General features: G+C 34.2%; 1 protein-coding gene across 1 annotated transcript in view; it reads right to left on the bottom strand.

The window, feature by feature from the left end:
* SGCZ (sarcoglycan zeta) overlaps positions 1 to 21,663 on the bottom strand; it is a 386,465-nt gene that overhangs the window by 162,027 nt on the left and 202,775 nt on the right. The window contains exon 3 of the mRNA XM_041402877.1: positions 8,509 to 8,703. Coding sequence (XP_041258811.1) covers positions 8,509 to 8,703 — 195 coding nt within the window. The remainder of the gene's footprint in view (positions 1 to 8,508; positions 8,704 to 21,663) is intronic.

The following is a 21,663-nucleotide window of genomic DNA, read 5'->3' as shown; positions in this document are numbered from 1 at the left end:
GCTAGATTTACATAAGTACATTCTGCTCTTGTACTTAATACACAGACTTGTATTTATTTCAAGATGGAAGGTTTGTACAAATAAAAGCAGGATTCCAAGCAGAGAATGTAATTCTTTACTGCACTCTTTACTGAGATAAGTCATTCCAATAAAAGAAAGGAAATAAGAATCACACATTTCATTTTTCCTACAGACTGTTGCTGCTTTTAAGTAACTAAAGTTTGTTCAAGTGGTTTGATATTGCTCTAATCCTGCTAAATAAACTTACAAAATATTACTGCTTGGCCTGAACTATAAAATTAACTCTGATTCAGTTGCTCCACTTAAGACAAACATGCTGATGCATTAGCCTTCTTTTCTTTTTATAACTTTCTGTTGATTATTTTCATGAACCCTGGTATACAAAATTAATTTATTCCACCTTTTTCCCCCTCATTAAAAATGACTGTACACCAAAAACATTCTTCAAATATCTGCTATTCAAACTATGCACTTGGACAAATATAAGTGTCAGAACTATCTTACTCCATAAACCTTGAAGAATTAAAAAATATATTTATATAACATTCTCTTGAAAATCTCATTTTCTATAAATACTAATGTCATGCTAGAATACACTCAGAAAGGAAACAAAAAGCCTTCAATGGAAATTAAGTTAATTACATTTTCATGAAAGCAAATATTTGAAAAAAATTCTGAGATACTTCTTCCAGCCTATTTACGCAGTGAATGATTAAGAATAAGCTGTCTAGTAAACACTGCTCACTCAGCTTGAACACGTGATTATTTCAGAGAAGGTGAATGTTGGCAAGCTGAATAGATGCATATACATATATACACACATGTCTATATATGGATACACACATTTTCAGCTAACCTATTACACGTATTTAAACTGTTGTTGCTGGCACATTTTTACAAGACTTTCTGAGGTGCACAGTATTTGCTTCCTTGTTCTACTGGGAACTCTACTAGTACTCTGTCATTAAATCTGAATGACCAAACAAATATAAAAATGAGAAAACAATTTTATCCCATTCCTCCTTCATGCAAGATCATTGGTTAAAAACAAATCCCAAAATATAAGACATATCATCTCAGAAATAAAATAAATAATTTAAGATCTGCATTCAGCCACACAGAATAAATAATGTAATCTGCACATTAATCAAGGGAGTCAATGTTTGCTGAGAAGTGCTATTAAATAGAATTGTTTTAAACAATACCTTCCTACTTTTTACTGAAAGATATCTTTCCATGAGAGTTCCAGTACTATATAATACCTAAAAAAATACATTTAACAGTGGCTTGACTGTTCATGCAAGCCTTATATATCACAAACGTGACATCATATTAGTCACCTTTCCCCTGTGACACAACAGATTTTATATTAATTACTGTACAGTCAATAAACCTACACCGTGCTTACACTGACACTGATTTTTTTCCTCCCCATAAGGACTAGGAAAAGAGGTATACAATACAGGAGGTACACATACAAGATGAGACAAAAAAAGTGATTTAGCAGAATGGCATTAAAAATACTCAAATTGAGTTTTTCATTGTGCTCAGGAGAGCAAATATATGAAATGCTCAAAAGAGAGTAGGAATAAATCAGTTCATTCTCGCCTGTGGCACTGAAAATGAAAGAGGACACGAATTGTACAAAATACCCTCCAGCTCTCTAAAGTTGTGCTTTTCAATGAATGTTAAAAAATGGGATAAAAAATTCCAAGCAAAATTAACTCATAGCAAGATTAATTTGCTGACATTCTATGAGTAAGTTGTTGAATTATTCACGGAGCTGACAGGTTCATTCAAGAAGATGACATTTCTGATTTCCAGTGCACCATAAGGATATGTGAACATAGCCAGTTATATAAATAAGACTTTGTGCATACCTGTATACATGTCCATGTGCAGACATCTGGTTTCTAATATTTATTTTAGCTGAAGATTTTCTAAACATTTCTCCAAATAATTTAAAAGTCAAAATTTTAAAAGAATTCTAAATCTGTGCAGAAAATATTCCTGAGGAATACACAGCCACTACATTGGAATTTTCAATAAAATTTGTTACAAGGTTGACATGCAATGTTTGACATTAAGAAATTGTAAGAGAGATGTCACGTATCTATCAATAGGAAATGGCAGAAATTATAAGGACTAATAACCTACATAGCTGGAACGTGATCTACATTGGGGACAATTGGAGCCTTGGTCTCTCATATCTTGACTAAGTCTCATGCTCATTAAAAGTTAATTATATTGCCTGCTCTGGACTGGAACTTTGTCACTATAGCAAAAAGGAAACAAGAGATTTCTCGCATTCATCCCAAAACAGAACACCATGTTCTTGAAACATAAAACACTGACGGATCTAGAGAAATAATTTTCTACGTAGTTAGTAAGATAAAAAAGTTTTAAAAATTAGATAATTTACAGTTTTTAAAAATTTATTGACAATAAATTATTGCCATTGAAGTAAACTGAACCTGCAGATGTGACAATGTATTTGTTAAATATACATCAACTGCTTCTATTAGTATTTATTCAAAACCTAAAAGCAAACTGCTGCCTTTGTCAAACAAAGGAAGTTTTTTATTTGCCAAATGACAAAATTTTTTTTGAGATAAGTTCAATTGTGAAACTTCATAACTTTGAAATGCCAACCTGCTACAAATTGGACATGTCTCAAAGATTGTCTAAGAAATGGAAAACACCCTTGCCCTAGTTTTACTTGAAATTGTATGAGTTATTATATACTATCTTCATCACATAGCTTAGCAGAACCAACTGAACTGATAACCAAATACTGTTTTGACCATCAAATAAGGACATATGAGTGGCCAAAGAATATTAGAAACATAACTTCTCATATCACTGTCATGCTTGTTGAGAAATGAATAATTTCTATTACAGAATAGTTTCACAAACAGACTTAGTTTTCCTCAGTATGCAAAGACAGTTTGGTCTACATCTAGATAAAAGTATTGAACAGAGCTGATTTAGTTCTGTACCACTAAACATTTAGGCATCAAATTATAACCTTAGTGTAGCAATTGTACTTTTAAAGAAATTATGAGTGTTGTCTCCATACTGGATATTAAGATCAGAAGCGTGTGTGTGTCCCAGCACAGAGAGTTAAATATTTGGAAGATTTCCACATTCTTGCACATTAACCAAAACCCAGGAAAATACTGTTTACTGGTCTCCATAAGTAATCTTACAATTACAATTACAATTCAGATTTGGATTTTTGCAGATCTGAAAGTTTCAAATTGTAAAACTGAAACTTGTAAAGGAATATAGTGATAATCTGTTATGATGGAAATGGAGGGGAATTAAAGTTTACCTAATTCTGCCTTATATATGCTGTCACATAAGTAAGAAATCATGTTTACTTGGCTTTTAAAGATGCAATTAGGAATTAAATATGGAATAGGTGGAATTCAGGCAGACATTCCCCCTGCAAATTAGCTGCTGTCCATACAACTTGAATCCAGAGCCAGGCAGCCTGCAAAGAGAGTGTACTCAGCTGGGAGCACGAAGCACAAGTGTTCTAGCCAGGAAACTCAAACTGCTCTTTACACCCTGCTTATGTCTGAGGCTAAAGCATTCTTCAAAGTCTCTGGAGAAATAAACCGTCTCTACCCAGATAAGTTGTCTGGCCCCTGATCATAAAAGTAATTCCCATGGTAGTACTGCAAGAGGAGTTTAACATGGATCAACACAGACAACATTGTGTCATGACAGCAGTCAAAACTGACTGCAACACTGCAGCTACAGCAAGAGAAAGAATCTGAAGTAGGTGGCTGCATGCTCACAGGGGATCACAAAATGTCTTTTCATATATGGATTCCTAAGGGTAATCAGAATACAAAGACACACAAAACCAGATGTACAACCAAAACCAGTAAGATAACTTGGTGCTATGTGGCTGCTACAGGACACAAAAAGAGATCTAAGAACCACATGAGCATTTTTTCTAACAATACCATTTTTTAGCTTTATGTGTCATGTAATAAGCAAAGAAATAATACAACATTAAATAAGTGTCAATATCAATGCCAATTGTGAACATAAGAGAAAATGTATAAAAGAAGTATAAATATATAAATGCTTCCTTCACCAAGAGCTGGACCTGTGCTTCTATGCTAACATGGATTACTCCATGTTATTTCAAAATGTCAAATCCCAAAAATAAGAGGAATGCTTTGAATTCCCTTTTTTAAAGCTAATTTGAAATACATGCAGAAAACTTTCAGTCATGAAATACCAATGCAGTGGTATTTGGTTAGTAACAAAAATATATAGTAAATCTCTTTTAAAAAGTAATTATGCAGATTGACAGAGTGTCAATATGCCTTATTCATTAACAGCTATATAAAGAATAAATTATATAAAATTATCATTCTGTTGAGGTAAAAATAACTTAAAGATGATACAAAATAAAACAAATTATTGGAGAATAATGATAAAGTGATTAGATCTTTAAAAAAAAATCAGTTAATTACTTATGCTTTAGTCCATGTAAATACAAGTTGACAAGAATGCAGACCCAGTAAAAAATATTTCTTTCTTTGCAAGCCTTTAAAATTCACATATATTACATATATGAAAAAATCAGGATGTTCTAAACACAAAACCATTAATATTTTACCCCTTGGCTTGGTACCAGGTCATGACTTGAGTGTCCATCCTTCCTGTAATCCCTAATATAGTAACTGTACAGACAGCAAAAAGTGACTAACAGCTCTGAGCTTCATTAAACTCATACAACACAGACTAAGTGAGAGGTAATTACATGGATAGAAAGTGAAAGAAACATTTCCATGGGGTAGCCTGTGAACCATGCCAAGGGTAATACAAAGAGAGGAAACTATAAGTGTTCCATAAAACCCAAGTCCCCTAAGGCTATTATTTTATATACTGACAAAATTTACAGATTTTAGTTCCTGGCTTGATTTTTCCAAGATATATTGCATGCCTCCTTTGAAAATCAGACCTTCAAGATCATCTAGTCCAACCATCCCCCCAGTACTACCATGACCACCCCTGAACCATACAGATGCTCTTTCATCACTTCCAGAAATGATGACTTCACACATTGGCTGGGAAACTTATTTCCATGTCTAACTACTTTTTCAGTGGAAAAAAAAATATAATCTGAACCTCCCCCAGCACAGCTTAAGGCCATTTCTTCTCATCCATTCATTTGAGACATGGCAGAAGAAAGTGACCCCCATCTCACTACATCCTCCTTTCAGGCAGTTGTAGAGAGTGATGAGGTTTCCCCCTTAGCCTCTCCTTCTCTAGGCTAAACAGCCCCAGCTCCCTCAGCCATTCCTCATAAGACATATTTTCTAGACCATTTGCCAGTTCTGTTGCCTGTCTCCAGACATGCACCTCAATGTCCTTCTAGAAGTGAGGGGCCCAAAACTGAACACAGTACTTGAGGTGCGACCTCACCAGTGCCAAGTAAGGCGGGATAATCATGTCCCAAGTCCTGCTGGCCGCTGTTCTTGATACAGGCCAAGATGCCATTGGCCTCCTTGGCCACATCTTTCTAAAAAGACAATTGAACAGTGAGACAATAAAGCTCAACTAGATATTAAAGGACAGTAAGACTAAGCTACCATTGGGAAAATATCTTTCAAAAATTATTACTTCATCTATGACTCTTCCAGCTAATATTCCCACTACACAGATATTAATTACCTTTAGTTTTGCTCATCTGATACGTGTTATATATCGGGGAAATTATTTGTAACTTTCAAGTTAATTTCAATTATTTGTTACCTTTCAAGTTTTTTACCTTGTACACTGGAAGAAGAGATTGTATCCCTGAACATTTCTCTATTTCCTAGCCACATTACATAATCTGATAAAAGGAGGCTTGCACACCTTGCCTGTACTATGCTTTTACATGATTGCAAAGAAACATTTTTTAAAATTACTTCTTTGATAAGGTATTCAACATTTATCCATAAGAAAAATTCATATCAGTTGCCTGCCTTACTGTGGGATTAATGCTTTACACAAGACCCTATTTTTTACACTCTGACTATAAAAAGAACATGGGATAACTGCTCAGATTCAGAATATGACTTTTACATGCAAGGTCAATGTATTCAGAAAACTTTTCCAACCAGAAACTTGATCGCAGGAAGGCTTTTATTATGCCAAATTGTCAGTGGCTGTAACTTTACCGTTAAAAATAGAAAGGTAACAGCTAATACAAATTAACAGTGTTGCAATCATCAGACAGCAGTGACCAACCATGACCTGCCTCTTCCTGACCCCTTGAAATGCTGGAATTACTATTGTCTATAGAAAGCTCAACACTGACTTATGCTAGAGCAGGAAATATTTTAAAATAATGTCAAAATGTCAAAGCAGTCCAATTTCAGCAATTACTTTTATCATGGCTATATTCCTCTTTTGTGCAAACACTCTTGAGGTTTCTAGCTGCACTTCTGATATCCTATCACTCTCCAGTTATACGAATTATATTTCTTAGTTTTTATCTATCTGTACACATATACACGCACATGGAATAAATACATATATCTATTTCAAAGCCATTTCCTTTTAAAACACATGAACTTCAGGTTCATAAACTAAATTTTTTTTCTGTCAAACACCTGCCCCTAAGAATGTGACTCTTTCAGACTTAATACAAATTTCCCACTCTTGCTCAAATGTGTGTGCGAGGACATGAGCATGAAGATGTTACTCAACTTTTAACATGACAATTTTCTTGCAATCTTCTAGCATACAGAGATTCCAATGTGAGTACTAACTACTCAAAGTAGAAGACTACCTTCCATTCCATGAGTTGGCAGAAATAAATTAATTCTTCAGCACATAATTTAAAAAATGTATTTGAATATGTTCAAGGAGAAGGTGTTTATTGTAAGTGCTGCAACAATCTGTTTGTTTTCTGCACTAGATTCCTGCACTGATTTAGTAATTCACCATAAACTTTTAACTTTCCAACAAACTTTAACATGCAGGAAAGAAAAATATTTCAAAATTTCTCTTTTTGTTTTGTTTTAAAAAACAACATGATCAATTTCAGAAATATTTAAACTGGATAGTGTTTGCATAGTGTTATAATAGCTTGTAGTGTGGATGGACAAACAATCGGAAAAAGTACCTTAAAATATTCTATTGGAATGCAATCTTCTGCACAGAGAAAAATTCTGTGCTTTTTAAAAGCTATATTTTAAAATTGTTTGAAGAGTTATGCCTAAATATTTTTCCAGTACAAATGAATAATTATTCTAATAAGCAAAAACATATATGGGTGTCCTATTTTAAAAGCACATTGTGCTAAAAAAAAAAAAAAAAAAAAAAAACAAACCAAAAAAAACCAAACCAGAACAAAAAAAAAGCCCCCTCTTAAAAAAGGCAACCTTCCAAAAGATTCTCACAAACTTTTCTGTACACGAATATTAAAATCATTGAGTGGTCAAAATATGGATTCAACATGTTCACCCACTAGTGGAAACTCAGAAGAATGCACAATATGTCTCACCAGACAACGGTTTCAGATAATCCAATGCATTACAGATCATCAACAGATATAGAAGGATTTTAGACACAGGTTTTATGCTGTTTTGCTGGCTATTCTTTTATTTCTGATAAACTAATAAAGAAAAGAAATGTGCTGTGACATAGGAAATATTTATAACTAAATACATCAAAATATGGATTATGGAGTTAAAATCCAGAGAGGAAGACTGCACTGATCCTAGCAGAAACACTGCTGTTTTGAACTGTGTAGAGTTCTGTCTTTTCTTTTGATATACAAAAAGTCACTACTCTGCTGCCAGCCAGTGCACACTCCTACCACAGTTTCCACTGAACACAGATGTTCTTTCAAGTGTACATCTGAAATACTTTGCTGATATTAAAGATTCCAGGCAGAAATTGACTCATTAAAGCATGTGTCTTTTAGACTCAACTACCCTCCTCATCAACACCAAAATTGCTACTTTAAGTTCTGGGTGAAACACAGTCCAAATTGCCAGTAAGCTTTAAAAAAATACAAAGAGAAGGAAAAAAAAAAAAAAAATTACCAAAAAACCCAAGCACCTATACATTGATATGACCAATCAAGTTCCCTCCTAAGAGAAATACTATACAGAACAGATATAATAAACTGCTCTTGCTTGTTATTTAGTGGTGGCAAGAAATCAAAATATGCTTGGGGTAGTCATAATGACACTTGATTTGGGGAAACAAAAAAAATCTAAGATGCTGATATAATTTCAGAAGATATGCTTTTTAACCAAAATCCTCAGAATACATAGGGCACTAGTCCACTCACTGCAGAATATATATAAAAAGTATAAATATCTGAACCAACATTCAAATAAGTGCATATGTTTTTTCCTCCAAAATTAAAAGATTTTTATATAACATGATAAAGGAAAAAGAAAATAACCCAGAATTTAGTACTTCAACAAATGAGGTACAGAAAGTTACTGTAATACTTACCACTGTGAAATTCATAACCTTCAAAATCCATATTGTCATTGCTAAATTAACAATCATGGTAACCAACAGCAGAAGGACAAAGAAGTATAAGCACCTCTTTCGCCATCCATAAATCCCTACTGGGTAAAACTGAGGATGTTCAGTCCTTGGAAGGCTGTTCTGTTGTGTTGCTAATATATACTGCTCTCGTGTCATCTGGAAAAGAAAGATGTAAGTATAAGTAAGGAAATGAGAGGTCTGTTTTTCACATGTAATATTACATGAAAGTTATCTCAGAATGTAAAGAAAATCAGTTTCTGTGAGCACAGGAGGGATACATTCACCTAGCATTAGTCATATCAATGTTATTTGTACTGGGCATCTAGTATGAATTTGATGGATTCTTTGAATTTAAAGTAAACCTTTGGTTTCTATTTCAAACTGGATTTGTATTTCAAGTTTATCAACAAGAAACTATTAGAAATATAAAAGTAATCCATGCATGTATTTTACACTCTAATTCTTAATAATTTTTTATTGTCTTTTATGAGATCATTTAGCAAAATATGGTTCTGGAGAAAGAGAGTCATGTACCTTTTCTTTTGTACTGGTTTTGGCTGAGGTAAAAGTAATTTTCATATAGCTTGGAGCCAGTACACTCTTTTGTACAAATAGAAGAAAAATCTCATCTTTTTAAAATATATCTTTCATAAATGAAGCTTTCAGTCTTTTATTTTACTTAGCAAATTGAATTACTAATTGATGCTATTATACATGCCTCCTTATTTTACAAAAAAAAATAATTCTTTTGCCATTTAAGAGATGGATACAATTATTATCTTTGAATTCCTGAACTAGTTTAAATTCTTCTCACACACAAGCAAGCAGTAACCATTTGGAAACTACTTAAAGAACTTTCTATTAATACTTCCTTAAAACAAAAGTATTTATGCCATTTAATAAGAAACTTTCTTTTTTTTTTCCTCCACAATTGTCTTTCACAGATATTCATATTCAGCTGTCACTTTGCCTTTAGACCAAAAGGTATTAAATTTTCCCTGTGATTTAAAAATTAAATTAAAGCAGTATCATTCTGTTTATGCAAGAGTCCTTTCCATAATATGCCCATTAGAAATGTTGTTTTAATAGGCTTTGCGCTCAGGAGGAAGAAGACAATACAAAACAAAACAAGAAAATCCAAAACAAACAAACACAAATTCAACAAACTTATAAACCAGATAAAACAGTCAATTTTGAGCATAAAAGCTGCCTTTTTTTGACTAAAAAAAAAGTAAAAATGCACAAAAATGAGTCAGTCGATACAATGAGAAATAAAAACCAGATTACATTCATTTGAAGGATCAAAGAAGTGTTGATTTCATAATATTTTTAAAATGTGAAGCTCAAAAATGTTTATGTAATTATCTGTGTTGCTAGATATTTATCCAAATCAACACTTTTTAGGTTTCACCATTCTTCTAGTGAATGAGATATTAATGGAATAAATTATCTCACAGTGAATAATTAGAGCCATAAGTCATAGAACACACGTCCATATTGTGACAGTATATATATCACTGAAATAAGACAGAAATAAAGAATTTAATAAGCAGATTTTAAGTAAGTTAGCAAACAGGCATTTTGTCTTTTTTTTTCCAATAATGATTTCTTCTCTTTGCCCTCAATTTCAATTAAATGCAATGTTTAGTGGCTTATTTATGTGGTGAATTTTACAAGCAAAATTTCCATCAATGACATTTCTCAATCCTCCCAAAACAAGGTATGGCCAGGTTTTAAGAACTTGCATCATCTTTTATCATATGCTGGCAGTTTTCATCCTAATTCTGTGAAAATGCCTTATAAATCCAGAAACTGAGCACACAATTAGGTTAATCAACTTCCTCCTTATAATGATTTTCTACACATTTATTTAGTCAACCGTTGTAACAAAAAATGCAATGTATGATTAAACTTTGAGATTAAAAGTAACTGGTTAATTCTACACAGTTTCCATTTTCTTGATTTAACGTTATATATTACCTATGAAAAAAAAAATTCATTAGAAATAACTGGAAAGTCAACTTTCAGACCATGACAATGTCAGAAGTAGCACTATTCCTAAAACTGTGAACATAGTCCCATGGAACAGACCTTTGCAATGCAATCATTAAATACAATGGCATTTTATTCCATCACCACAGCCAGGCACCACTCAGTTCCCTCTGTATACTGTTCAACTCTGTGAGCCTTGGTGAAGCAAGCTCTGCTCCTGCAGCTCATGGAGAGCCATAGGGGAGCAGAAATCCACACCACAGCCTGTGGAAGATCCCATGCTGGAATAGCCTGAGAGGTGAGAGTTTGAGAGCCCATGCTGAAACAGAAGCCTGTCTGGACTTGTGAACCCATGGAAAGGAGCCCATACCTTCTGGAACATAACACTACTCCTAGACATTTTCATTACTGATTGATCTCTGCATATTATTCCTTTAATTCATAGAAAGAATGAAAATATATAGGTACTTTAAAATATATATTCAGAGTATAACAGCATCTAGACCCAATATTCATTTGAGTTGATAAGGAATTGGATGAGCTGTAGAGCTTCAGATACAGGAATGATAGCTAGCAAGGAAAATTCATCATACCATCATTTAGAGGAAAAAAAAATCAAAAAAGCAATCTGGTCATGACTAGCCATAGCTCAAAACATCATAGAGATGATTCACCTGAACCAGCTAGCTCTCCCCACTCACCCTGAAAGTAACACAGCCTCTTGGCCAGCAGCTAATGCTGTGGAGAACTCTCTTTTTGCATGACACTACAGCAGGCCATTCATTTTCCCTCCCCTCACACAGTATGTGGCATTAAGCTTACAGCAGAAAATAATGTTACTGCTTTCTTTGTAGACTTTATCTGAAAGTTTACCCTACATGCATCACACAGAGCAGGACGTGCTATAAGAACCATAGCACTTGTGTAGCAAATACACAAATGTTACATGCCCACATGGACTATAAAATCAAGACTTGGGATGAAATCAAGAAGCTCATTATTAAAACAAATATGAAGATGGCAAGTAAGTGGGTTGCATCTTTTGAAAAAGTCCGATGCATAAACTGATTAATTTTCTTAGAAAGAATTTAAAATGCTTGCTGTCACTTTCAGTATGTGTTGAAGCAGGTTAATTGTTCCTTCTCTTTTGCAGGTGTTTGGTAATCTAGAACTCTTCCAAAATTAACAGAAAAGTATTGTATTGTCTTGATTTCATTGGGATTATATCAACTATGACTTGATTGACAAGGTAGTAGAGCTGCAGTCTTAGAGAATTAAATATTGGAGGGAGAGAGCAACTTCCTCTGAAATTTTTATATGGGCTACACCTGACACCTGCTAAGTCTTCTCCTTTTGGCATTATCCATTCAAGCCTTTCAAAGGCAGTCAAAACTGTGTCAGCAACTGACCCTACCACAAATCATTTGCCAGATGAGATAAAAGCCTCATGAATCTATTGTACATTTCATGCAAAACAGCAGAAATCCTTATTGCCCTGGTGGGCAAATATTTATTTGTTGGATTTTACTTATTTTCCTCTTTAGTATAATTGGGATCATTACTAAAACTGCCTCAGCAGCTCAAAAGAATTTAGAGAATGTGGTTCTTCTGAGACTTGAACTAGGATATGTCATGGTATCACAGAATGGATTTCAAAGAGATTATCTGGTCCAACCCCAAGGATGGAGACTAAACAAACTGTGCATGACAATAAAATAAAAATGTATTTATCATAGACTACTTTTGTCATGTAGGTGTCAAATCAGAGGGATTTCAAGAGTCTGCTCTGAGGGTTGGATGCTTTTTTGTTCTGTTGTGGATTTTTCTTCTTGTAACCTTTAGAAATAAAGGTAGAATTGTACACAACACTCCAAAACTGTGTTTTCTAATGAAGACATCTGGAAATCCCTTTGCATCCTTGAAAACCTAAAGGAAAAAACACATGCAAACAACTCCACTATCAAGCTGTACATAATATCAGTTGATTACATAATTTATGTGATTTGAAGTTTAATAATTCAGAAGAATCTTCTTTTTTTCTCGGCCACAAAGTACAGTTTTGTCATCAATGTCAATGAGGCTTAAGTCAGTATGTTTTTACTGACAATTTGCTGGGCTTTATGTTGACAATTGGAATTTAATTTTTTCCTAACTCAATACAGTTAGATTACTACAGAGACTTCATTACAGCCACAGGCAGGACAGCAGCTGAGGTACACAATTTTCTCCCTGTGATGCCAGTGCTTACTAAACACTCACTGAAAAAATTGTCTATAAAAGGACAATAAATGTTTGCATCTTGGATATTTTTCTCCTATAAAATTATCACTTCACAAAAATCAATATCAGCCACCTGATACTATTACCATTATTACTGAGTGTGAGCATTTATGGCTGTTCTACTCAACATATTTAATTGTAATGTTCTCTGCACAATGAAGTTCACAGCATGTTAAAAGAATAAATAATCATGTAATGAATAGAATCATACTTTTTACAACTGTTCTGTGACTTGAAATATTTTTAAATAATAATATTGTACGATACTGAATTTTCAAGGAAGCTGGATTCAAATCCAGCTCAGGCTTGATGTTTCTCTAAAAATATGCCTTTCTAAGCTACATTTTCATAACTGAACCACATTTCAGTGCATTTTTAGTGTATTTTTAAAAGAAGCTTTGGTTCAAAAAACTTATTATTTCACTTTATTTTACTCTATAATTATCCAACTGCATGTGGTTTTTGAGAACAACTTTTTGTGGTGCTCTGTCTAGCTACACTGACTATTAAGGACAACCTTAATCAAACTAGGTGGGATCACAGAAGTTTAGTAACAGCAACACAGGATTCCATATAGCTGAGCTGTCTAAGAGAAAAGCAGATGCCTAAGGAGACAACTGCAGCATTCTGCCCTAGCAACTGTGATAGGTCTCTGGACTTTATCTCAAATATTCCTTCTGCTAGACAAAGCGATAAATTTTGTCTTACTGAATAAATTCTAAAAGACTAATAAAATAGCAAAAAGTCAGGAAAACTACAGCAAACCATTGGATCCCATTTTAAAAACCCATGACTTTTCTCTTAAACCCGGTGGGCCCTCATCCCTGTTGCTCTACATATCACAGTAAGGCACAGCACATTCACAAGTGCTAGGACCAGCATTTTACATCTGCTCAGCTTTTTCTGTTAAGGCCACTGAGAAGATAAGAAATAATGTCTTTGCTAAAGATATTTCATGAGGAGAAAACTTGGCAATCACATCAATGGAAGATGATAGGACTAATATTTCTGTAGCTTCACAAAAACTGGACCTAATTTTCCTCTGTGAATTACACATTTTGTTAAATCAGTTTCAGTAGATGGTGGCAAAAGTGTAATCTTCAAGAGTCAGGAAAGATGTTTTAAGAGTGGCAGATTCACCAAACGCATCTGGACTGGAAGCAGAGGTGCAGTGAACACTTTATGAGGAAATACCTTAGTTAAATAGTTCATTTCTGCCTGTAGTTTGGATTCTAAACTTCATGTGGTAGAGGAATCATGTATAGTCCACAATGAAAGAAGAGGAAAGATAGGAAAGATGAATGAAACCTGAATTTTTAGAAAGATAGAAAATAAGCTTTTAAATACTCTTCCTCTTATTTTCATATATATGTAATACAACTCCATTGCATGGCTAGAAAACCAATACTTGTAGATCTGAATCCTCTGGCCTAAAACATTCTCTTCTGGCCTAAAACACAGAACTCTGTAAATTCATATGAAAAATAACACAGACCAGGTATCAGAGTACAGAAAAAGCTGCACTGAGTAAGTGACATGATATGAAGAACAGGAGTATTTCTTAAAAAGAGACTGATTACATTTTGGGTTTTACTTGTATTTGTTGAGCTTCTTCATAGTATACACAGGCACAGCTACACTGATTTTTTTTTTTCCATCAGTTTTACCTTAATGTGAGTTTAATATCCTCATATTCAATATTAATAGATTCCCCATCGCTTCAGGACATTTTTTAATCAATAGTAATCACAATCATATAGATAAGTAATCATCATTATATCATTATGCAAACTAAAGGCGTTACTGGTGTTACAGTAACACAAGCATGAATCAAATCTTACTACTATCCAAAGCTCTAAAAATAAAAGCTATATTTTGCCTGTCTGCCTGATAAGAGCACAGGCAGAAAAGAGCTGAATTCTTCTTAATAGAAAAAGACAGAGACCACTGTGAGAATTAGATTTAAAAATACATATATGTGTGTAAATATAGATAGATGATCTAGATATGGATAGATAGACACATACAGTAGATACACATACAGTAATCTCTAATTTTATAGCACCTGCTGATATGGGTTATTGCTCCAGTCTAAAAGAAAAACATTTTTAAAATTTAACAAGAGAGGTGTTTTACCAGGTGTTTGAAATATTAACATTCTGATCACCGCTTTTTTACTAAAATAACACTCACAAAAAACTCAATTCTTAAAATACTCTCAGAATAGGGATTTAAGTCATTAATCTATAGGTTTACCATGTATTTCAGATGATACCATAAAATCTACAGAGCACACCTAAGTAGTTTGTGCAGAAACAAGGAATGTAAGCTTACATGTTTTTAATTTTGTATAATATACAGGACTAAGAGTCTAATTTGTTTCCCTTTTTCTTCAGTATTTCCTTCCTTTAATTAGCTTATTCATCTTCCTTGTTACTAATGGATGCAACCCTGATCAGCAGTTTTATAATTTATAAATGTGGTTTCACTGTGATGGCTTGTTGCTGTGCCTGCCTCTTTTATAAACCATCTTCATGGCATTAATACTGTAAAAAAAGACAAAAGATGTATCTAGCACTGCATAACCAATGACATCTCACCAAAAAAAAAAAAAACCCAAACAATACCAAGAGATGCTGAACATGAAGTGCAAGTTGTTAAACTTTCAAGAGAAAGGAACCTTCAGAATTATCATCAATGATGTAAAAACAGCATTAAAAGTAGATCAGTGGAAAAACAATTTCTTATTACATGAAATTTGAAATTATTTCTTACTGCACTTTTAGAACTATATTCCATAACTAAACAATTTAGTTCTGTGCTTTAAAGTGCAAAAAAGTTTGACTATCTTTTCAGATGTTGATCTTTTGGAAAGAAAGATAACCATTTTGATTGCAAGCTCCCAAATCACTTAAGATCCCTAGATGAAAAAGATTTTAATAATATTTTCCAAACTGTTTGAAACATGGATTACAGTGTTAAATGTGTAGTATTAATTACAAAAAGCAGATCTAAACTCCTAAATCAGCCTGGCAATATTTTTCACCAAAAATGGAATCACACACATTACTAGAATAATTTTCACCTTTTCACTTTCTCCATTCTACTTCTGTTTGCATTTTCTTCTTCCTGAAAATGCATGCATGAAAATTCATTGACCAACAGTCAACTTGTTTGGATTTAGCAAGATACTAAATCCAAATTGAGCTTCCTTCCTGAGAAGGAAGCTCAATCACACCAGAGTTCTTTCCTTATTTAAAAGGGGTTTCAAGTACTTCCAAAAAATGAAGACATTCAATATGTAATGATTCAATCATATATTTCTTCCATATTCACTAGCTAAGTTGGCAGTACTGAGAATGTTTTTTACTTTTTTTTCTTTGAGCAATTAATAGGATGCTACTACATCGTGGGTTAAACAATATGAGTGAATTCAAATAACTTCCACATGAAGAAATATCCAATTCTTTCAGGTATTGTGGGAAAACTAGAGAGATACAGGTGGTCATCTAGATCTCATTTTTACTGCATTCAACTACCTTCCGTTCTTTACTGGAAGGAACTGGGTTAAATCCTTTCATAGTCTCAGGCAGGCAGAGGTTTTTCTCGACTTTCCTCAAATGATTAACGAAAATGAAATGAGACTCACCCTACAGAATATGTGCTCTCCCTGCTGTGAAAAGAAAAAAGAATCAATATAGCTTGATGAAGAGATGACTGATTGGAGTCAAACAAATGTAGCATTCCTTTCATACTAAGAAGAGACTGAAGGAGGGAGGAGCCAGTGCCAATGCCATTTTATCTTCCAAGATATATGTAAGCACAGTTGGAAGAACAGAAAAAAATAACTGCTCTTCACTGGAACTCTACTGAGCCAGCTTTATCAATAGAGTGTGTGCAGCTGCCTGTCCCTGAAGAAGTCATGGTCAGCAAAATGGAAAACTGACAAATATCAAACACTTGATTTGTTGAAGACTCTTACTCAAAAGTCATTACTCACTCTAATTCTTGGGAACAGGATATTCAAGGGAGATCAAGTACAGAAAAGGGAGTCAGAAAAATGATCTGGAAAAAAAAAAAAAGATTGGAAAACAGTCTTTGAAGATGCTAGTGTGAAGACAGCTATAAAAATACAGAAAAATGAGCAGATGTCCTCCAGAAGTCCATTTTAACATACAAGTGATTCAGACTGGAATTTACAACTAGTTGGACATCTGTGGATAAGGGGGAAAGCATAATAAATGAGCTGTGAGAAAGATTGTCATGATTCAATCAGTATGGTTGTTAAAAAAAATGTGTAAAGAAAATAAGAAAAACACAAAAATAAACCCTCAAAAAAACTCAGTAAAAGGGACATAGCTGTGGCTGAAGAAACAACAATTTTTTCAGTAAACAAAGAACTGGGAAAGTAGCCAAACATTCTCTCTTCAAATTGGCAAAAGCAAGCTAATTCTCTGGGTATTTTGGGAAGGCAGCAACCGCATCAGCAGAAAGCACCTTTGCATATCCTAGAAACTATCTGTGACTGTCAAAAAGCAAGAAGCAACTATTACTGTGAACAATCCAGGAAATTAATGAAATTTCAAGGGTCAGCAACAATCCTCACCAACACAAAAACAACAAAAAGGAGAAAATATTATTTTTTCAATACCACACTTTTCTTATAAACAAATAAGAGCCTCCAGAGTTTCCTTTAGATTAAATCTGTCAGACGAATATTCCATGTTTGTTATTCTTCAGCGCTAATTTGGCTCCTGTAAGCTCACCAGTAATTAAGTCATTCCTATCCACTCTCACCAGAATCTCAACATGAATGATAATATTTGACAGTGACAAGTTGCAGGAAGTATGGCAGAACCAGAATGTCCCATTTGACCAACTACCCACTCACTTTTGGATCAATGAATCAAACCTTCTGATCAGAAATGTCCAGACTAGATCCTGTCTAAAGTTAGAGTTTGCAAAAATCCGAATTAGCATACTGAAATTCATCCTTTATATTTCTTATAAGGAATCTTTTCTACAAAAAATCTGTAGATTTCATATTTCTGATCAACCAACCTACTCAGATATGACAACAAAGCCTGAAAATAGTTTCTAATGCTTATAGAAAATTCCTCATGCATTGATGCATTTTCCTTCACCAACAGTAATTTTTTGGTGGACATACCCTACGTCTTGGTACTTTTTTCTTCTTTATGCAAACTTCTGGTGATGTAGCTTTTGCAGATTTTCAGCTTTTAGATATCAATGGACTTAGGACCTTTATTTAAGATTCTAAAGCCATTCCATGCTGAACTCTATCTCTGTGGAAAGCTAATTCCTCATTAGCTTCAGCCTACTAATGAAGTATAGCTGTAAAGCTATAAAGACATTCCTTTAGAGAAAATGACTTCATAATTGCCTAAGACTACCCATTCCTACCATTCCTTATTAATCTCACCCCATTCTGCTAAAGAAACAGGGAACCTGGCATTCTTAGTCTTTCAAAGCTTTCAAATCCTATCAACATAATTAGTGCATTGAAAATAATAAATGCATGAAATTATTTTCTTGACTCATCTTCCTTAGTCATCTGAAATAGAGGAAATACAAATCAAGCACAGGAAATACACATATTGGGAATTAGCTATCATATAGCTGAGCTTTTGATGAGCAACAGTGGAGCAGGCCTACGAAAATAAGTAGCAACTAAATACCTAATTTAGGGGGCATTGTTTAGTAGAAATTGATCAACAAATCAGGATCCTTTCACAAAGTATTTCTTTACAGAGGAAAAAGAGGTTTAATGTAAAGACTTCATATATCTGTTTTAATTCTGTCTCAAAGAATAATTACTTTATAATGAAATGTAAAATGGAGAATAAAAACTTGGTTTCATAAAATATTTGTATTAGTGCACCTAAACATTTTGCAAAACACATTTTCAGTGGATTAGCTATCATATCACATAATGATATTTTTTCTGAACTGATTAATGTATTATCCGATTGAATGCAGTAATTATGAGCCTCTTTTTGCAATATTTTCATTAAAAACTTCAGAGAATTACTATGCAGCATCATTTATTCACAAAACCACCACTAAAGATTAAGAAATGGTATTCACAGAATTTTAAAATTCCTGGTATTATGAATACTAAAATAATCATACAGCAATTTTTATTTCAAAATATGCAAGCTGATTCTCAGAAAGAAACTAAGAATAAAAAAGTCTGTTGTCAAGTGGGAAAAAATATTTTAGGAATCTTCAAAGGAACAAGGAAACATTAGGCTGGTGATGGACAGGAAAAAAAAAAAAGGTAAGTACAGCCAAGAGTGTCTAGCTCAGACAGGAACAGGGACCATTTTCAGAATTCATAGTCAGAAGCATCATAGTGTAAAGGAGGATAGTAACATTATTTCTGCACCTCAGGGAAGGTAAAACTTCAAACACTGCATTTCTAGTACTTCACAGAGAATAATAAAGAAGAAGAAAACTACTGGGCAGACAAAAAAATAGTTAGCTCTGGCTTTTTAAAATGAGTATTAAGACTCAACCACTCATGCTCAAATATTTTAGCTAGTGATTCTAAGCAACTGGCCTACTCTCTTTTTAGATTCCCTAGAAGAACTTCACCTTAAATGCTCCTCACTAGAAACTGCTACTGGAGTAGCAAGGCATTGCACAGCTACTTGTTGGGCTGTCTGATGAAGCATGATCCTCATCAAACCTTCCCAATGTATGCACAGCTTGCTTTGAGCTTTGTCAAAATACTGTAGAGTTCTTCCCCTCTGAAGCCTCAGCCCCTTAACCAGACACAAGCTCAGGAGCAAACTGTGCCCACTTCCACATTTGTACACCAAGTACACACTCATCACCATCAGTACCTTCCTGTTGTTTTCACTAGGCCATCTTGGGAAAACACAAGAAAGCATTTACAATAAGCACTACAAACATACATAGAACAAAGAGAAATGTCAGATCAAAAGTACTGTTTTTTTCCCTGAGCCTACAATGCCATTCATTGCAAGAAAGGCAATACTGTACTGTAAAAGTGAAAAATTATGTGTACGACAAGGATGGAAATGGCCACCACATCTTCAGGATTCTACAGCTGGGTAGGAGATTTTGTTTATTTATTCAAAAATACTAGTAAAGAGTGGGTAGTCATACCCTTTCTGGACTTATAAGTCCTAAAATGCAATTAATATGTCTACATGAGCTAAAGATATATATATTTTTTTTTTTTTTTCTCCTTCAAGGACAGAATTATTTCTTTGTTTTAGAACAATAGGCATGGCTTTTGTAGTCATTAAACATTTCAACCCAAAATTTTAGTGATGTTATGATGTTCTAAATTAAGTAAAATCTATGCATGCTATGTTATGCTAGTCCCATTTTGATATATCTAGATTGAAATCAAGCAGTTATAATGGATAAATCAATCTAGCAGAAAAAATATATCAGAGTAACCACTACCATTCATAATAAGTTTCCCTTTGAGAGCTTAGATTGATCTTCTTGTTTATGTACAAAACATGTCATTTTATCATACAGGCTTTTACATTTCAGGCAGACCAAAAAAATGGTAACTGCTGTATTCCCCTGAGCCGCCTGCACACAAAAATATTTCACCGAGTGAATACAAAAATCTTTCAGCTGGCTCTTTATTCTTTGCTGGTTTTTTGCTGGGGTAGAGTTAAATTTCTCAATAGTAGGCTGTATGGGCAAATGTTTCAGATTTGTGCCAAAACCAGTGTTGATAATAGAGGGATGCTTTTTTCAATGCTGAGCACATCTAGCACAGAGCCAAGGCCTTTTCTGCTTTTCGTATCACCCCACCAGCAAGGACACTGGGGGTGCAAAAGGCACTGGGAGGGGGGACAGCCAGGTCAGCTGACTCCAGCTGACCCAAGGGGTATTCCACACTATGTGGCATCATGCTCAGTACATAAAGCAGGGAGAAGAAGGAAGAGGAGAGATGTTCAGAGTGATGGCAATTGTCTTCCCAAGTTATCGTTACACAGGGTTCTGCTCTTGTGGAGATGGCTGAACACCTGCCTGCCCATGGGAAGGCAGCCAATGAATTCCTTGTTTTGCTTAGCTTGTTTGTGCAGCTTTTGCTTTACCTAGCAAACGGTTTTTACCTGAACCAACATGGTTTTTTACTTTCACCCTTCTGATTCTCACCCCCATCTTTTCTTCAGTGGGTGGAAGACTGACCAAGAGGCTGCATGGAGCTTAGTTGCTGGATGAGGTTAAACCACGACAGAGGTGAAGTCTCTGCATTATACTTGCTGCAGTAAGAATGGGAAGTACTGCAATTTAAGATGCTATCCATTTAATGACGAGTAGCTGTTTTCTTGAGCAAGACCAGCGTCTCTGAATTAATATGGATAAAAATTTAAAAGAAGAAAAAATTTAAAAATTTTGTGCTTAGAGGAGACATTTATTGCATCCTTTAATTATGAGTAGCTTGGATTATGAAGCACCTATTGCCAAAAGAAAATGAAATACAGTTCTACTTCACCTTATTAGAAACTACTACTGAAAGACCATTTCTGACGCACTGACAAAATTGATTAGGAAGTAACTTCTATCTCTGCTTTGCATTTTATGCATTCAGCTCATAGAGAGTGAGTCATTCTTGCCTTAAGAGTCAAGTTTCTGGGACATCATTTCATAAGATCCACAGAAAATATTTTCAAGGCCATCTGGCATATATACAGCTAAAACTGGGGCCTCTGTCCTAGAAAGGGAATGAATTTAATATTGTCGTTCAAATTTCTATGTCAGGTGTATCAGGATACTGATTATTAGACTCCCTGGAAACTTAGTTATGTGTAAAGGTAAAGACAAAAT

This window comes from Onychostruthus taczanowskii, unplaced genomic scaffold, assembly GCF_017590055.1.
Source record: "Onychostruthus taczanowskii isolate IOZ18803 unplaced genomic scaffold, ASM1759005v1 scaffold2, whole genome shotgun sequence".
In the NCBI taxonomy this organism is placed as follows: Eukaryota; Metazoa; Chordata; class Aves; order Passeriformes; family Passeridae; genus Onychostruthus; species Onychostruthus taczanowskii.
Note: the sequence above shows the minus strand (reverse complement) of the source record. Positions and strands in the feature narration are given on the sequence as shown.